This window comes from Battus philenor, unplaced genomic scaffold (genome assembly GCF_028537555.1).
Source record: "Battus philenor isolate CCGP_79_NKW_IND1 unplaced genomic scaffold, ilBatPhil1.0.hap1 SCAF_18, whole genome shotgun sequence".
NCBI classification, from domain to species: domain Eukaryota; kingdom Metazoa; phylum Arthropoda; class Insecta; order Lepidoptera; family Papilionidae; genus Battus; species Battus philenor.
In genome coordinates, this window is record NW_027181680.1 from 2,945,421 (window position 1) to 2,962,875 (window position 17,455).

General features: G+C 31.0%; 3 protein-coding genes across 3 annotated transcripts in view; all 3 read left to right on the top strand.

The window, feature by feature from the left end:
* Positions 1-235: 235 nt before the first annotated feature.
* On the top strand, positions 236-7,866 carry LOC137920296 (zinc finger protein 486-like). The gene is made up of 9 exons (XM_068763588.1): positions 236-437; positions 540-834; positions 1,381-1,479; positions 2,512-2,565; positions 3,110-3,278; positions 4,183-4,307; positions 5,379-5,498; positions 6,729-6,870; positions 7,298-7,866. Exons 1-9 carry the CDS (start codon positions 306-308, stop codon positions 7,671-7,673), a joined length of 1,512 nt encoding a protein of 503 aa, XP_068619689.1. The 5' UTR covers positions 236-305; the 3' UTR covers positions 7,674-7,866.
* A 735-nt stretch (positions 7,867-8,601) lies between these two features.
* On the top strand, positions 8,602-13,878 carry l(3)73Ah (lethal (3) 73Ah). Its single transcript, XM_068763545.1, has 5 exons — positions 8,602-8,805; positions 10,198-10,350; positions 10,888-11,030; positions 11,748-11,891; positions 12,558-13,878. Exons 1-5 carry the CDS (start codon positions 8,694-8,696, stop codon positions 12,681-12,683), a joined length of 678 nt encoding a protein of 225 aa, XP_068619646.1. The 5' UTR covers positions 8,602-8,693; the 3' UTR covers positions 12,684-13,878.
* Positions 13,879-15,334: 1,456 nt separating this feature from the next.
* LOC137920174 (uncharacterized) overlaps positions 15,335-17,455 on the top strand; it is a 60,204-nt gene continuing 58,083 nt past the window's right edge. The window contains exon 1 of the mRNA XM_068763432.1: positions 15,335-15,582. The gene's annotated coding sequence lies outside the window, so the exon portion shown is untranslated. The remainder of the gene's footprint in view (positions 15,583-17,455) is intronic.

A 17,455-nucleotide genomic window follows, 5' to 3' on the forward strand; every position in this document is an offset into this window, starting at 1 on the left:
TAATAATGCACAATGTGAATTATTTTATCAGTAGAATATTTTAACATGTTTTTAAGGTTTAACCAAGAAAAGTAGACGCAACAATAATGTACTTAGTACTACCTATGTTTTAAGTAACGATCATTTAGTTGACAACACGTCTTCATACGTCATAAGTCAATTAGGTTAAAAATATGTCAAAACTCAAAATGCTAATGCCCTTTACAGTTTTATAGTTTTAAGCAAATAATAACAAATGTGTTAATTCTAACGTGATTTTAATAGACCGTACGTACCTAATATAATTAAACTGAACATTTCTGAATATGGATTTTAAACGATTATGCCGAATTTGTCTAGAGATAAATCATAAAGAAGCGTACGATATTTACACAAGTTTTTATGTTAAAGTAAATACATTATACTCTGAGATGCTTTCCATTTGTACAAAACTCAAGGTTCGTGTGAAGCTACATGTGTATAAGCATGCAAATCAATAATTAAAATGTATTTTTAAACGTCCTATTTAATAACGCATTAATACATTTTCGTATTTCTAGCCACATAAAGACGATGGTTTACCAAGATTAATTTGTAAAGAGTGCTGTAAACAGCTAAAGCGAGTATATTCTTTCAATAAACAATGTGAAGAAAGCGATAGAAAACTTAGGTATGAATTAGAACAGAAATCTGTTTCAAATAGCACAAAAGATATCTCAGAAAGTTCAGAAATCAAAGCGGAAGAATTAAATGTTGAGGAACAAATTATTGATGTTGTTAACAATGTCTTACAAACTCCACTAAAGCCAACTGCAGAAAATAATGTAAATGAATTAGATGATGAAATTAAACTTGGTAAGTTTTTATTAAATGTGCACAGAAAGGAGTTGCTTTTAGCAGTGTTAACCTAGTGGTTAAATGCATCTAAGGTTGTAAGTCATGGCTTTTTGTTCCAGTTGTTTTTAGATAGAATAAATCATAAAACATTGCAAGAAAAGCCATTGTCTTAAAATATAAATCTGAAAAAACAATAACAAGTCTCCTTGGTCAATGATACTTAGTTTGTTGAGAGGCAGCAGTATCACTGCAAGGGAGATATTAAGTGATAATACATTTTATATTTCCTTTGAAATACATCCCAAGAACTCATTACTCTCTTTACTTTATTAAACCATTTCCACTTATATGCCCAGCAAAAAAACAGCCACCGCAAATATAACATCTAATCCAATACCAACTTATTATGTTTCAGCTCATTATGAGTGGAATGTCAAGGTTAAAGAATATGAAATTTACACACTTTTGGGCCTAATTGAATATATCTACTAACCCCTCTCTCCATTTCCTTAATGTAACTAACTATAATGAATTTAAAGAGTTAGTTTATCAATTCTATTTTAGAACCCATATGTAAAGATGAAGATGAAAATGACAGTTGTTGGGATGCAGAAGATGATAATTTGCTGCTAGAAGATATTAAATCAAAAAAAGAATTATCAGGTATAATATTTAGTTACATTATAATATAATTTAACACTGTAAGCTCAGGCCTCATAACAACAGTTCCACCTAAGACACATCACACACATAAGTAAGATGTACCAAAGTTGATTTGTGAAGTGTGTTGCTTACAGGGGACTGCCAATTTCAACCCTGTGTCGAAGTTAGCAATTGAAGTTAAGACCCATCTCTCATCTCTGCGAAATCCTCAAATTCATCTCACACCATACACTTACATACATACAGTCTACCATTGAATGAATGTCTTCATATAACTAGAAAATTTAGGTTAGTTTCATTTTGTTAAGTGTGTAGAACCCCCAGTTCTGATAAAACTGCTAAAGTCTACAGGATAACAGCATTAACATCAATAGATACAACATTTGTAATATAATTTTGTCACACAAAATAAAATATTTATTTCATGATACACCATGTAGAGCCAAATGATGAAAAAATAAAACAAAACTGAATGAACAATTACAACAGACTTGTCAATGTAACTTGTAGGATGTCCTTGTTAAAATTATTTATAAAGCCTAGATGTGAGACACTTCTACTGATCTTTTTGGGAATTTATACCAAGGCCTATGTTCAGCAATGGATGTCATATAGGATGGATGGTGGAGGACGGAGGTGATGATGATGATTCAAAGTAAAAAACTAAAGACAATATTTTATTACAGTTTATTGTTCCAAATACTAACACTATGCTGTTTGTTTGTGTTCACAAGAAGACCTGTTCAGCATGGAATATTGGCTCTCTGGTCTTATAAAAGTTTAATGTGTCGAGTATACATTGTCGTGTTTATGTTTAATTCAATACATTTATACTATACTAAACAAAAATAATAAAAGATTAAAAAGATGACTGATGATCAAATTTAACTGCCATGTCTTAAATCCACAAACAATAAGCATTGCATTTGTTTGCACAAGTTTCATGCATATTTTACCATCTTGTTGCATATTATTCTATACTTTTAGCAATATTTCTTTGTACTTGTTGTTACACAATGATAAATTTTACAGAAGAACTCAATGGAGATGATCAACCGAAAAAGAAAAGGGGAAGAAAGAGAAAATGTATGTATTATCTTATTCATACATTTAAGTTGGAAGAGTTATTTTTTTAGTTTAAATATGGGTTTACACGCAAGAATGGAGTTTGTTGAATTATGTCCTGCATTATGGCTGATGTACAAAGTAAAGTGACGCGCGCGCTCAACACATATTTAAAATGGCGGCAAAGCATCTATTTTATTTTTTTAAATGTATAGTCACTGATTATATGTCTCCAGCCAGTTACAATAATAAAATAAATAGTTGAGGCATAAACAAGATGTAATTAGCAAAGTAATTTATGCATTAGAATGCAATACTGTAGAGAGTATTTATTTAAATTATTCATTAAATTAAATTAGTCATACAAATTTTCTGAAAGTAAACATTTAAAAAAATATATTGCAAATTGTCGAATTTGCTAAAATCTTAGTCAATATCTATAATTGATAACTGTTTTTTCTTATAAGGATAATCCCATTATTATTAAGTATTTATTGGCTCAATATAATAAATATTATGTAATAATTAGGTTAATTTGTGGTGTAATTAATTTCTATTGACACAGATGATATTAATATACTTAAAGAAGAAAAACAACTACCAGAGAGTAAACTGCCACACCAATGTGAAGTCTGCGGAAAGTTTCTTAGCACAAAAAGTAATTTAAAAGCACATAAAATATGTCACAGTGATTTGCGTCCATTCAAATGTGATAAGTGTCCATCTTCATTCAGGTAAGAAATTATAACCATAAATCCCACGAAGATTTTTTTTATTTTAAAACTTCAATAATCTTCAATAATTTGAGTAATGTATTGTTGAACCATATTCTATATATGAATCGTGAAAATCTTAAATATTGTAAACCTGTTAATAGTGAATCATTAGATGATTCACTATGTGGGTTCTGTTTAGCAGGTTTAGGGATGCCTCCATGCAATGCATTGACATTGACGTTCACCAACCAGGCTCCTCCCCTTACCTAACAAAATTCTAAATGATCCTATAAATATGCTAATATTCATTCTTGTCTAAATCTTTCAAAAGAGTACAAGAAGATTTTATACTTCTCACTCCAACCTTCATGGTATAGAAATCACAATGATTTTATTTAGATAAAGTAATAATACTTGTCTACCTTAGTTATGTAGTGATTGGAACTGTGTTTCAGTCTTTTGATGCATGTAAAGATTAGATTTTTAAACTATTGATAATGGTCAAAGTATTGTACACTGCAAATATTTAACCTAGGTATATTTGTTGATGTATGTCAACAACAATATTCAGAATGATTCTGTGAAATTCTTCCTAGGGTCAATAGGTCTTGTAGGTAATGACAACATGAAATCCAAAGTAGAATTATTTATATTGATCAAACGTAGACCATATTTATATTGATTCTTAAAACTTAGAAAACAATATGCAACCAATAAAAACAATCTGTCAATCACAAGGCGAGAAACATTGTAGTGCGCTCTCTTTCGCTCTGAAATATAGAGCGCTCTGGCATAGGATTCCTCTGTTCGACACGCCGCTGACAATGACATTATGTAGCCAATTCAATACAATCCATTGTGGTTAAAACTTATAATGATGTATGTTATACATACAAGTGAATTTGAAATGTTTTTATTACAGAGGCCACAGTACACTAAATCAGCATAAGAAACTTCACACAGGAGAGACTCCATATCATTGTGAATATTGTCCGAAACAGTTTAGCCGACGTACGGGACTTATCAACCATATTCGAATGCATACTGGTTTGTATTACCTCCAGAAAGGCATATGTTATAGTACCATCATCATTGTCATCGTCATTTCAGATGTAAGATCTACACTGCTGGACATAAACATCCTTCAGACTTTCAATAGGACTAGTTGAAAACGACCTGCATTCAGTGTCTTCATTCTACTCCAACAAGGTCACCTCTCCACCTTGCAGTTGCTGTTGGTGGCCTGTCCATGTATAATACATTTGAACTTGCCAAGATACCAATATATAGTAACATTGTATTTTAGAAGAAATAACATTACATGAAGTAAGCAAGGATTTATAAAAAACTTTATCAAAGTGGGAATCATACTTAACATTGGATATGGCACATCAAAACTTTTAAAGGTTTTTACTACTCTATATACATGTATGTTGTTAAAGCACTGTTCGGTAAAGATTATTGACTACAACAAGTGCTCTATGTGCCCAATTAAATGCATGGAAGATACAATACAAAACAATATTTATGTTTAGTTTAAGGAGCCAGCATGCTAATCAAATAACAAATCAGGAATCAAAGATAACTGCTAATCTCCGAGAAGGATCCTGAATCTTTATTGTGTTATTATTGCATGCTGAATACTCCTTCAGACAATAAGTAGATAGTTAAATGTATGTATGCCGTAAATTGCTATTATTAATGTCAGGATTGTATGGTGTTTGTTAGAAGTGATAATTTCCTCTTGTTCAAACTTTATTTGAGTGTTGGAATTTATTCAATGATGCTATTATTATTATTACTGGAAAGAGATGTTCCAGACAGTCTATAGGATACATTGTTGATTCATTGTGGAGGAAATTTCTGTACACAGCCTTTCATGTGTCTGTATATGGTGGATGAAGCTAAGACTATCAGTTAGGGACCCCTGATGCTATCTTTATTAGCTGAATTATGTTTACATATTGAATTTATAGATCCAGAGAAAAGAAAATATGTATTATTTGAATTATTTTTTGGATACCACAGATTATAAATTATGTTAAGTAGTGATAAAGCCTTGGCTGTTAAAAAATTATAATCTTTATTCTTACCTATATGTTATCTTACTTCTTTTAGGTGAGAAACTATTCAGTTGTGATATATGCTTCAAGAGCTTTGTTCAAAGTGCACAGCTATCAATACATATGAAGAGGCATAAAGGGGAAAAACCTTATTTATGTCAAGACTGTGGCAAAGGTAACTTTACACAAAAACCAATTATTCAACACGGAAAATGTTCATTTTTATATATTTATTTGTTTACTTTTACATGTGTTATAATGGCTGCATTAACACTTTGCCGTCCACACGTTTCGTAAAAATTTATGGACTTGGCGCCGGCAGCGCTAATTCGGATTGCTTGGCTTGTCGCCGGCCATGTTTGACATTATCGGGAAGATATAACAATAAATATAGTTTTAATCAACTCATCGCTAGTTCTCATGCGTTCTCAACCCTGTTCCCTTACTTGAAATTTCGAAGATATACATACGTAAATAAATACAAATTTTGTTTGTTTTATATATTTGTTTATTTCTTATTATATAGCTTATTGTTACCTAAACAAAACACCAACAGAACTCAACAGCAACAGATCTCAAAAAACAGTGAAGCGCTGAGCACTAAGCGATACTATTTATACTATTTTGCGCGCGACACTACTGTACTGTGGTATCGCGGGCCGTTGGCCGATACTTTGCGCACGACACCACTGTGGTGTCGCCGGACGGCATAGGAAGGCATTCTCACACAAATATAGATATATATAAATCTATACATTTAGAGAAATTATGTCAATTCATTTAAAAATAGGCTTCTTTTTAAACATATAATGGTTTGCTGACTCTCTATTTCCGAGTGGTATTTTGTACCAAAACAGAACTCTTTGAAACAAAAAAAGTGTACATACGAATCAGATTTGTGGAAACATAAAATAGTAAAAAATTATTTGATGTTCATTGCTTTATCCCATAGTTTGAGTCAAGGAATTATAAATATATGGTTAACCCGTCAACTGCCTATGGACATATCTGCCCACAACACTCGGGTGCCAATACATCAAATGGCAGAAATGAAATAGGCTACATTATATCGGATTTCCTTGGAAATTGTTTAAAATCGCTTGCTCTAGATATACTACAGACCACATGAACTTAAACAATAATATTTCATTTACCATTTAATAATATTTGTCTTGGACACTCAAAGGCACCATGTTGCGGCCAACAAAAAGTTAAGGCAAAGTGTAAGACTAAGTTATGAATAGAGTGAAGTTAAGTCACACAAATATCTGTATCTCTAAGTGATAACTAATATTACTTATCTTGAAGCAAGTGGCATTGTCTTTTAAGTGTTTAGTTGATACTGCAGCAGAAAATAAAGTTTAAATTTTATGATATATGCCATATGCTTTTTGTACTCTTACAGGTTTCCCTATAAAAGCAGACTTAAAGGTGCATCAAAGAATACATAACGGTGAAAAACCATATTCATGTCATTTATGTAATAAAACATTTGCCACATCAGGGAATTTATCTATACATGTTAGGATTCACAATAAAGAAGTTAGGTAAGAATTTTTGTGTCACTTGCACTACAGTTTTTTATTTTTTTTTTTAATTACCGACAGAATTAACGATTTTACTTTATATACAAAGCAATTTAATAAATACAGGCAACCATGACATGCACAAGTTAAACAAATAAAATAAAAATCAGATAAACAACGTATCTATTTTCCTACATACCTTTTTCTAGTTGGTAACTCCTTTTCTTTAATTAACTATTTAATTTTGATGACAAAAATTGTTGAATTTTCTGTTTTTTCGTCTCATATTTTCTATACCATGTAAAGTAATTGACTTACGAGTTTTGGTTTGCGACATCAAAATGTTTATCTTCATTGGCCAAAATAACCGATCAAGATTTTACATGTCTTATTTTCAAAAAAGCAAACATGGGTTACCAATACAAACACTGATTGAATCTCTTTTCAGATATAAATGTAAAGAATGTCAACGAGGATTCGTCACATGCAGTGCTTATAACGTTCATTTGAAAAGGCACAAAGGACAACGCGATTATCACTGCGAATGTGGCAAAACATTTTACACTTCGTCTGCCCTAAAACAACATAAAGTAGTTCATACTGGAGAAAAAAAGTATAAGTGTAAAATTTGTGATAGAAAATTTTCACAATCAAGTCATTTAGGAAGACATTTTAAACGTGACCACGCAAAACCGAACATGCCTGTACCATCTTCGAATTATTATAAGTTAATTGTAGTCCCCGAAACCGACAAACCAGCGTTCGATTCGTTCGATGTTCAAAAAATGCCGCGAAATGAATCTGTCAAATGTGAAGGTACATAGTGTTGTGATTGTATCCAAATTCTATTATCTACTTTTCGGTCTTTTTCCTTTAATGCAAATATCGTTTTAACTACCTCAAAAACAATTGTTTTTTTTTTTAGTAATGTGTACAAAATTTATATTAAGTCAATAATGAAATATCGATAGTTTACTTGTATTTATTTAATTTATTGTTAAGTACAATTATAATACATTGAAGAACAAGGTTAGTGTTAAAATAAATATTTATACAAAAACTTTTTTGTTTGAAATGCAAATCTGCAAACCCTCTATCGATTTATTATCTCAATTACCCAGTGGCAAGGACAGCAAGTATTATTGGGTAGTCTACAACACTTCAGTATTTTGATTGTGTTAGTAGTTAAGAAGGAGTTCCGATCTTTCTTTATTGCTGATACTGTGGCGGTACACCAGGGCGAATTCTTGTACCTCTACTATTTCACAGCGGCTTGCTTAACACATTACCAAAATTTAGAAATTACTTTAATGACTATAATTTATAAAATATGACATATGAAACCTAAACATTTAAACAAACTATTAAAACAAAATATTTGTAAATCCTTACCCTGTGGTTCTTTACTTCGTGAAATTCATATAAACCGAAATTTTACATTTCATAAAAAGTTCATTAAAGTTTTTTTGATTTGTGTCGAAATTTTCCAATAAGTAATTACACGACTTGTTACGAAAGAGCGCTTTGCTTTTCAATCATATCTTCTAATTGTTTCTAGGCTCCGATGATTTTAACCATTTGTTATAAATAAAATGTGATTTTATTTATATGTAATACTTTTTAATGTTATAAGTAAAGTACGAAAGAAAATTGGAAATATTCTATTAGCTATATTATTAATTAGAAGCATGAAACGAAACGAACCGTTATTTAACCTGTGGTCATTGAAGTTTGCTGATTGTGATTGTGGCATTGGCATTTGCAAGCAGTTTTCGTTCCATTTTTTTGTTTTGACTTTTTTTTAAGTTCTCGACTCACGATGATAGCAAATTAACAAAATTAGGATGACAATGGAAAGGAGGATTAAGTTGAAAACACTTAATAGTCACATTACATGTAAAATTTGCCGGGGTTATTTCATCGACGCTACCACGGTCACTGAGTGTCTTCATACGTGTTAGTATTTCTTTAAAACGTGCTTATAAAAGACTAATATACCAAATCCAATTCCTCCTTATAATACATATAACATTACTTTGAATAATATATAAATAATTACAATTAGGGTCCTATCATATAAGTGAATAAAAGTTACTGTAATAATGATTAATAAATAATATCCCATTAAACAGACTTTTAATGCTTCGTCATTTAACAATATAAACTCGATTTTAAGTTAGTTTTTATATTTGCCTGACAGGCACTATTGTAAACATCTTTATAAGATAATAATAGCAACTGAGAAAGAGTGACAGAATAACAAACTTAGCTGAAGTCTCCCAATTCCTCTTGTGCACAGCTACTCCACAGAGCACCCACATATATGATCTTTTAGTAGTTTTAAACTGGAAGCATCCTAATCTGGTGAAATTTATAATGTAATGGCTTGATTCTATCCATTATTATTATTGAATTCCAGTTAAAATCACCCACATTCTATATTCAAAACAATATGAACCAAAATTTTAAATATAGAATGTTTGTATTTTTGTTTAATGATACAGCTCAAATTCATATGTATAATGTTAATAAAATAGTGTGTATACTTTCATCATCATAATTACTTCAGCCATAAGGCATCTACTATTAGACATAGCATCCTTCTTGGATTTTTCTAAGGTCTGGTTACAAGCAGCCTTTTATGTAGATTACAAGTATATTTTTATTTTATTTCTATTCTGTATGTACTATATATGTGATTGTGAGGAGTGAAAACATATGTATAAAACGAGCAGATAAGTTATATACATATTTACCAAATTGTGTCCATTTACAATATAGAAAGATATTTTTCCATTGTGTTATAGACACAAAGAAATATTTTGGTGAATTAAATTAATCCTTTATAATGGTTAATTTCATTACTAATTTGTTAAAAGCAAGTAGTCTTTGATTGCTAAGGCCTTGTCTTGTCGCAACAGGCTAGTTTCTGCAGGCTTTAAATAAGTATTTATATTATATTACCCGGTTCATAAATTTGATTCTATGAGAAGAAACTTAGAAGTGGATAGTGGATTTCCACTTTTATTTCATTTAAACTAATTTTACAATTTTTTCTGTAATAAATTGTCTATTTGTCCAGAGTATATCATGACACTTGCCAGGCATGTATTATTGTATTAAATACTATTTAATACAATAATAGACTTTATTAATTGGTGTAATATAAACTTAGAATTTATTAACAGATAAATATATCACATCAACTTTGATGTGATACTAATCCCAGGTATGTTTATCTTCCTTCTTACTGAACTGAATCTGAGGATAGACATTGTTTTTTCTGTCACTTGTGATGACTAAACTAACCTTACCATCTTTAATAAACTGACTAAAATTGTTTTACAGTTTGTAAAAGCTGTTTGGTGAAGCATTTGGAAGAGAACAACACATGTCCAACATGCAACATTGTAATCCATCAGTCCCACCCCCTCCAGTATATAAGCTTTGATAGGACCATGCAGGATATTGTATATAAACTAGTACCCGACCTACAGGACAGTGAGTAATATTATTTACTTTCATGTTATGTATATTTAGATACACCGCACTCCTAAAAATTCTTCTAGAGAAAAGTCTGATGAATAAAAATTTATAACTATAGATAGACAATATGCAGGTTAATTGGAAATCTTTATGCCATATATACATAACTATTTTTTGGACAAGAGATAGGTGTAAAAAAAATCAATAGTTTTAGAGAGAATAAATAGCAAATAATAGCATTTTATGATGATAAATTAATAAGAAACATCATTATACTTTAGATTATTTAAATTTAAACTTAATTGTTAATTATTGTTTACTGTCTATCCCTGCAAATATTTTTCTGTCAGAAATTATTAGCCTGATGTATTCCAAAAAAAATATTAATGTAACGTTTTTCAGAGTGGATCACCTTACATAAAGTGTTCTAAAGCTATTTGTTGACAAATGAGCTATGTTATCACCTTTTTAAAGCTTTTATATCTAACTATTTAGATTATATACTAACAATGGCAATATTACAAAGCTAAGATAGTGGTATGCTAATTCCAGATGAGATAAAGCGGGAGAGAGATTTCTACCGAGCGCAAGGGTTGCCATGTCCAAAGGACGCAGCTCTTGCCGCTGACAAGCAGGGTGCTGGGGATGAACCAGAACAACCCGACAACACTGACTGTCACAGGAAGGATGAGCAGGTTTGTATCAATTTCTATTACATTTTAAAAATTTTCATAAGCACCATGTCTTTTTGGCTTATCACATAAAAAATTTATTTAAGTTTTGTCACATTAACACTTTCGCTGTGTCAATGAACTTTGTTGGATTGACTATGGTGATTGAAGTAAACTATGGGTAACCACTTCAGTACGGTTCTTGTCGGCCACAAAGCCATACCCACGGCCGAGTTTCGACTTTAGTTGTCAACAAGAAAATTTCAGTCAAAAAGAAATTTAAACCTATATCTGCAAGTACATCTTATTACAATAATATTAGGTGAACATCTCTATCCGCATGTAATATAAAACATTTAATTAAAAGGGCCGGCTGTCCACCTTCACCCGTGGCTGATCATTATGTTATTCATTATTTATGGTTTCAGAAAATTATATATATTAAAAATCATTATTCTTTCCTTTCTATTTCTACAGACTTTATACTGGCCGAACTTATTGTCTAGTCACATTCCCATAGATAAAAAAATTAAATGTATTACAGTGATCACTTTATTCAGGATTATTGGAAATTGGTTTAAAAGCTTTTAGTAGTTTTGCTGTCAAACGACCTTATATTCAAGTCTTCTAAGTGTACAGTTATATTCATTACCATCACTTGTATTAATTTGTTAAATGCATCCTTTTATAGGATTACCATTAAATTGAAGGTATAATAATATGATAATTAATCTTTCGCAGGTTAATGTTTGTCTCGAATGCATATCAACATCCCTGCGTACATTAAAGCGTAGTTTCATAAGGTGCTCTGCGCAGGCGACAATAACGCATCTTAAGAAATTCGTAGCTAAGAAAGTACTGAATGGTATGGAGAAGTATAGAGAAGTGAGTATTATTTTTAACATTTTAGCTATATATATGTCACTTGCATTATTTGCAAGCTGATAATCGCCTAACGAGCTATGGAAAGGACTATGCTGGGATCCATAGACAAATGAAAGTTTATATAGCCCAGTGGATTGGCAATTGAAAGTGGGAGTGGACAGTCTACATAGCATGTAAAATAGATGGCCAATCAGCCCTTATGGTTCTATAGTGGGGACTACAGGTTGCATTGTGCAGGGTAGAATGGCTATCCGTAAAGTGCACAGACAACCTAGTGTAGATCATTGGAATATGTTGAATGCAACTTTCCAGCCTGTGCTAATGGGAATCTCTAGATAATGTCTACCTGTGGTCTTAAAGCTTATGTAGAGGAAAATGAGTTTGGTTAGTGAAGATGAAGCTTCCAGCCTCTCTTCCTACCATCCATTGGCCCCTAGCACCCATAAGATGTATAAACTATTTTTTTAAGATCTTCCAAAGATTTTGAAATCTTAGCGGGAGGTCCAACAATGGACCTCCTACGGCTAAAACAATGATGATGAGGTGAACAAATGCTAATACATTGCAAGAAGGTTTAACCTTGATCACTTAAATCTTGTAACATGTCTGTATTATATATATTTATATGTATATTATATATTAATTTTCGTTTATATATGTTTTCAGATCGACATACTATGCAATGATGAATTATTAGGAAAGGATCATACTTTAAAATTTGTATACGTTACCCGGTGGCGATTCAGAGACCCTCCCCTGCGGTTGCAGTATAGGCCTAAGATTGACTTGTAAATTTGCATTAGATATAATAATTTTAAGTTATAATGCGATTTTATCAACAAATATGCTAAGGAAGATATCAAATAGCTTCAAATGTTACTTATAATTAAACTATTTGTATGAATCACAAGAAATATATTCCAGATTTATGAAACAATGAAAGAAATATATATTTCTTCAAATAGGTCTCGCTAAGCATCTTCAAAACACCAAAACATTGTTATAATGTGTTTTAAAAACATGGTTATTTATAGCTTATTTGTCAGCTAAGAGCTTTAAAGCTTTTTTACCCGTTTCCAATCACCATGTATAAAGTGATCACTAAGACATGCTTAATTTATTTTTCTTTACGCAACGCGACAGACCAATAACTTCTGGCGGACTGAATTTTGGAAATTCTTTTTCTTACTATACTATCATTGTATAATTATTTCTAGAACCATTGATTTTTGGATAATGTTACAATCGACAGCAAATGAGCCATACATTGACCACTTTAAGCTTTTACATCTATCACTAATCATCCTGTATGTTTGCCGAAGAATTAATATAGCGCCTTTTCTGGGCGAACAAGTGGAAGGAACTGGTTGTAGTGAGCAATTAAAGTTAAAAATTGTAAAGATGTGTCTACGCTTGGCTTCTATTTTCAAAAGTTGTGTAACTGACAGTACAAAATGTTTTTTTTTTTAATATTTAAGTTTTCAGAGATTGTTTACATAAGTTGATATTTATTTTTGGTTCTTAGACCTCCACATGATGGAATTCTGTCCAAAGACATTCCAAGTCAAAGGGTAAACAGTAACAATCATCGATCAAGAGAATATTGTACTTTGCTAAAAATAGAGGCAAGCAGACGCATTTTTACCCTATGACGTTTTATTTCCATTTTTACTCAGTCCGAAAAATACAGTATAAGAAATCAATTATATGTTTAGTTAAAATCGCATTATTGCTTATTTACCATGGGTATTCAATACCCGTTAACATGAATACCATTTTATATATTAATAGAGAATTTTTGCAAGTGATGTAAGAAGTTTTATATGTTTAGAAAATAAAACGCTTTGTTATAAATGTAAATTTTAGTTCCAATAAATAGGTCAAGATATAACAATTTTACTAAACAACATTTGTCTTTAATCAGAATGTTTTATTTTTATTTCTTTCGTTATTAAGAAAGCTTTTGTTAATTTTGTTTTTGTTATCTATTCACATATTTGCTCCACAGACTTGTAAAAAAAATTAACAAGAGATTAGTTAATTACATTATAGTTTAATTTAGTTATCCTGAATTTAGCCAATGTAAAGATTATTTAAAACATGAATATGTAAAATATATTATTTGAACACTGATTCTCTTAATTTTATCCTGGTACCCTATTTAATGCTCTGGTCAAATCAAATCAAGAACTGGACTCTGTTACTACTGCCCTGAGGAAAGCAGAAGATAGGATGGTATGGAAAGAGCTTGTCGTCGGTTACATCAAGGCGTTTCAAAACTGAGATGACCTTTAGAAATGAAACTACCAAGAAAGATTTTTTATACATAATAAAATGGAATATTTTTTTGGTATCACTATCTTATTAGTATTTATAGCCTATAGTATTTATATATTGATTTGACGTGGTATAGCATTAAAGTGATGTAGTCTAAACCTCTTTAATGGAAAACAAATTCGACATTGCTCTGACCAGTGATAACTTCCGCATTGAAAGGTGGTCTCTCAACGAGCCATGGAGATCTAATGGGAAGATCCGTAGACAAATGAATATAACCGATGTAGACAAGTGTATTATTTGGTTGATGTGGCATTGGGCAGGCCAAAATTCGCTCAGAACAGATGGTTTCAGGTGCTGAATTGAGATCACGGACCAGCAAAGGCAGCGGAGGACATCCAATCAAGACGGAAATCGCTAGCTGCAAGCAACTACAACCGTTCCCGCAGTAAACATGTTTGGCTGAAATTATATTGAACAGTTTTTGCTTAAAATAGTTCAATGAAAAGCAACAAATTTTATTTTGGGCATTAAAAACTATAACATAATTTTGCTAGAAGGCAAATAGATGCATTTGTCTATCGTACAAATTTAAACACCCGTGATGATTGCAGTGGATGCCCAAAAGAGGTAAAAAAAAGAATGCTGTACTCGGGATTAATATACGAAATCAATGAGGTCCGTAGATGAACAAAAGAAACTAACATAGCCTCGCTAATTAGTAAGTTGAAGTGGCAATAGTCAGGATACAGTGTAGTTCGTAGAACAGCTGGCCAATTGAAGTTCTGGAGTGGTAACCACGAGCCGATTAACTCATCATAGGACTTTTGCCTACAAGGTGAACAAACAGCTTTGTAAAGTCTGGTGGAATGCTGGTTGCTTTGATTTTTTTGAATTTTAGTTCTAAGTATACAATCTAAAACATAAAAATATTTTTTTAAGAATTATAATAATATTTTGTAATATTATTTAATTAATTCGGTCAGAGATTTCTTGAAATGTGCTAAACCTGATAAACTTAATTTCTGAGAAACAAAAAAGCATTATACGACAAGAACGAAAACTAAATTGCGAATTTCATAGCTAAAATAACGTTTTCAATGTTATATGAAATAGCTTAGCACATCACTATCTTGTCGGTATAGCGTATCTGTGATACGGTTTGTTTGTGTGCGCGTCGCGGTGTTATGCAGGTGGTGCGGTCCGTGCTGAAAAATATGAAAATGGTCCGCCGATAGCTTCTCAACAACACGTGAAACCTGAATTTTAGATAATTCTAAATAAAAACCAAGCAGCTCGCCGCCAAGCTGGGTGCCAAAACGGTGGAGAGATTTTTAAACTTAGCGGACGATAGCTTCGTCGAAGATGTCAACGACGACCTGAAATGTTTTATATCGGAGAAAAAAGTTGACAGGTAAACAATATTCGTTGTATTACCTCATTCTTTGTATGTTAAAAATATTTTTGTGTTATAAAATTGAAGAAAACCAGGTAAATTTAGCTTGAGGGAGTAATATGCTCTCGTATAGTTTCAAGGTTATAATGTCGATCGCGTACCGGACGTAGGATGCGACCAAATGGAGCGAAACGCTGAGGCACCTTGGATGCTAATGGCTATTCATGAACGTAAGAAAAAATCGCGTCACCTGTTGGCCTGGAGCATTGGCCGCAGCCGTTATTACTTACAAGAATTTTCATGATTTCATCTCTGTATTAATTCAAATATACTTAATATTTTCGCAATATATTTTTAGAGACCTGAGTGTACAAATTTTATTTAATTTTTATTAAAACATGTTTATTATTTTATATTAAGGTAAATAAGTATAATTTGTTTACAAATAAATCTATAAAATATGTTTATCTTATATTGATGACAAATTAGAAGCAGAATCATAATATTATTCACATATACAGTGGTTAGTTTTAATGTTATGAACCAATAAATGCGAAATTCTTTTTTTTTGCAATAAAATAATTTTATTTAATGATTATTAAGTGTAACAGGTTTAATTACTATGTAGTTGTTTTACTGAAAGAAATTGTTATATATTTTGTATTTTAAAAAACTTTATTTTGTCTGATTTTACTTTGATGCCAATAATATATTTCTCATAGTATTAAAAGTTTAATAAATATTCATTATGTATTATTTAAATTAAATAGAGTATACTAATATTGGGCATATTCTAATTGGATACTACTTGCACAAAATGAAGGTTAACACTAATTAGAACATTTTATTTGACTTTGTTTTAATAACCAGAAAGTCATAATTTGAAGTATCTTTTCATCTTTTGATGTTGTGACTGAGATGCTATAGTTAGAACTGCTAACATAAATTATGACAGTGACAGTAATTGGAGATTCCCACATGTTGTATTTATTTTTAAAAACTACTATTTTTAATTACATATATGATCTGTGTCACATGGTTTTATTATTATATTTTGAATATATAATTGCTCTGACTGGTGGTCAACAATCTTATATTTATGTCAGTGATGTTGGTAATGTATATACATAAAATTTAAATTAAGAATTTCTCATTTATATGATCACAAATAAACTGAGTTTATTTGTGAGCTCTTCTCACATAAGGGTTATAGCTTTATTTTGATATATAGCATTACAAGGAAGTTCAATCTAATAATAGATTTCATCAAATAGTGCTTTTCTGACATTCGTCTCATGATCTACACAAGCGGATTATGAATATTATGTTTTCTCATCAGTATTAAATATTTTTATGATATTGCAAAGGAGTGGGGTGATTGAGGAAACATAATTGGTGTAATTCCATTACCTAAAGTGGTTATATAGTCAAATGTAATTTTAGAAACTTTCTGCTTAGTACTAGTTGAAAGTTACCAGGCTAATAATAGTTTAAAAGAATACTTATTTTACTTTATTGGACTATTCTGAATACACATATGTAAAATCTATTCCAATTGATTTCGTATAATTACATTCGAAAAAAAACTTGGGCTACGGTGAATGTCTTCTCCAGAAGACTTTGGTAGCCAATGAGCCAACGTTGACAATTTTAAATAAGCTTCATATATTTAAATGTTATATTAATGTAACAACCAGGGAAGGACAAGCTAAATACGTATTTGAAACGTATGTAAAGTTATTTTCACACAAAATTTATTGACAACACAAATAAAAGTACAAAATGTGTATTGTGTTATTTAAATAGATATACCATACAATTAAACACATTTATTTGAATTCTCTTAGAATTTTTTTTAAATGATGTTTTATTTGTGTCAGCACCTTTATAT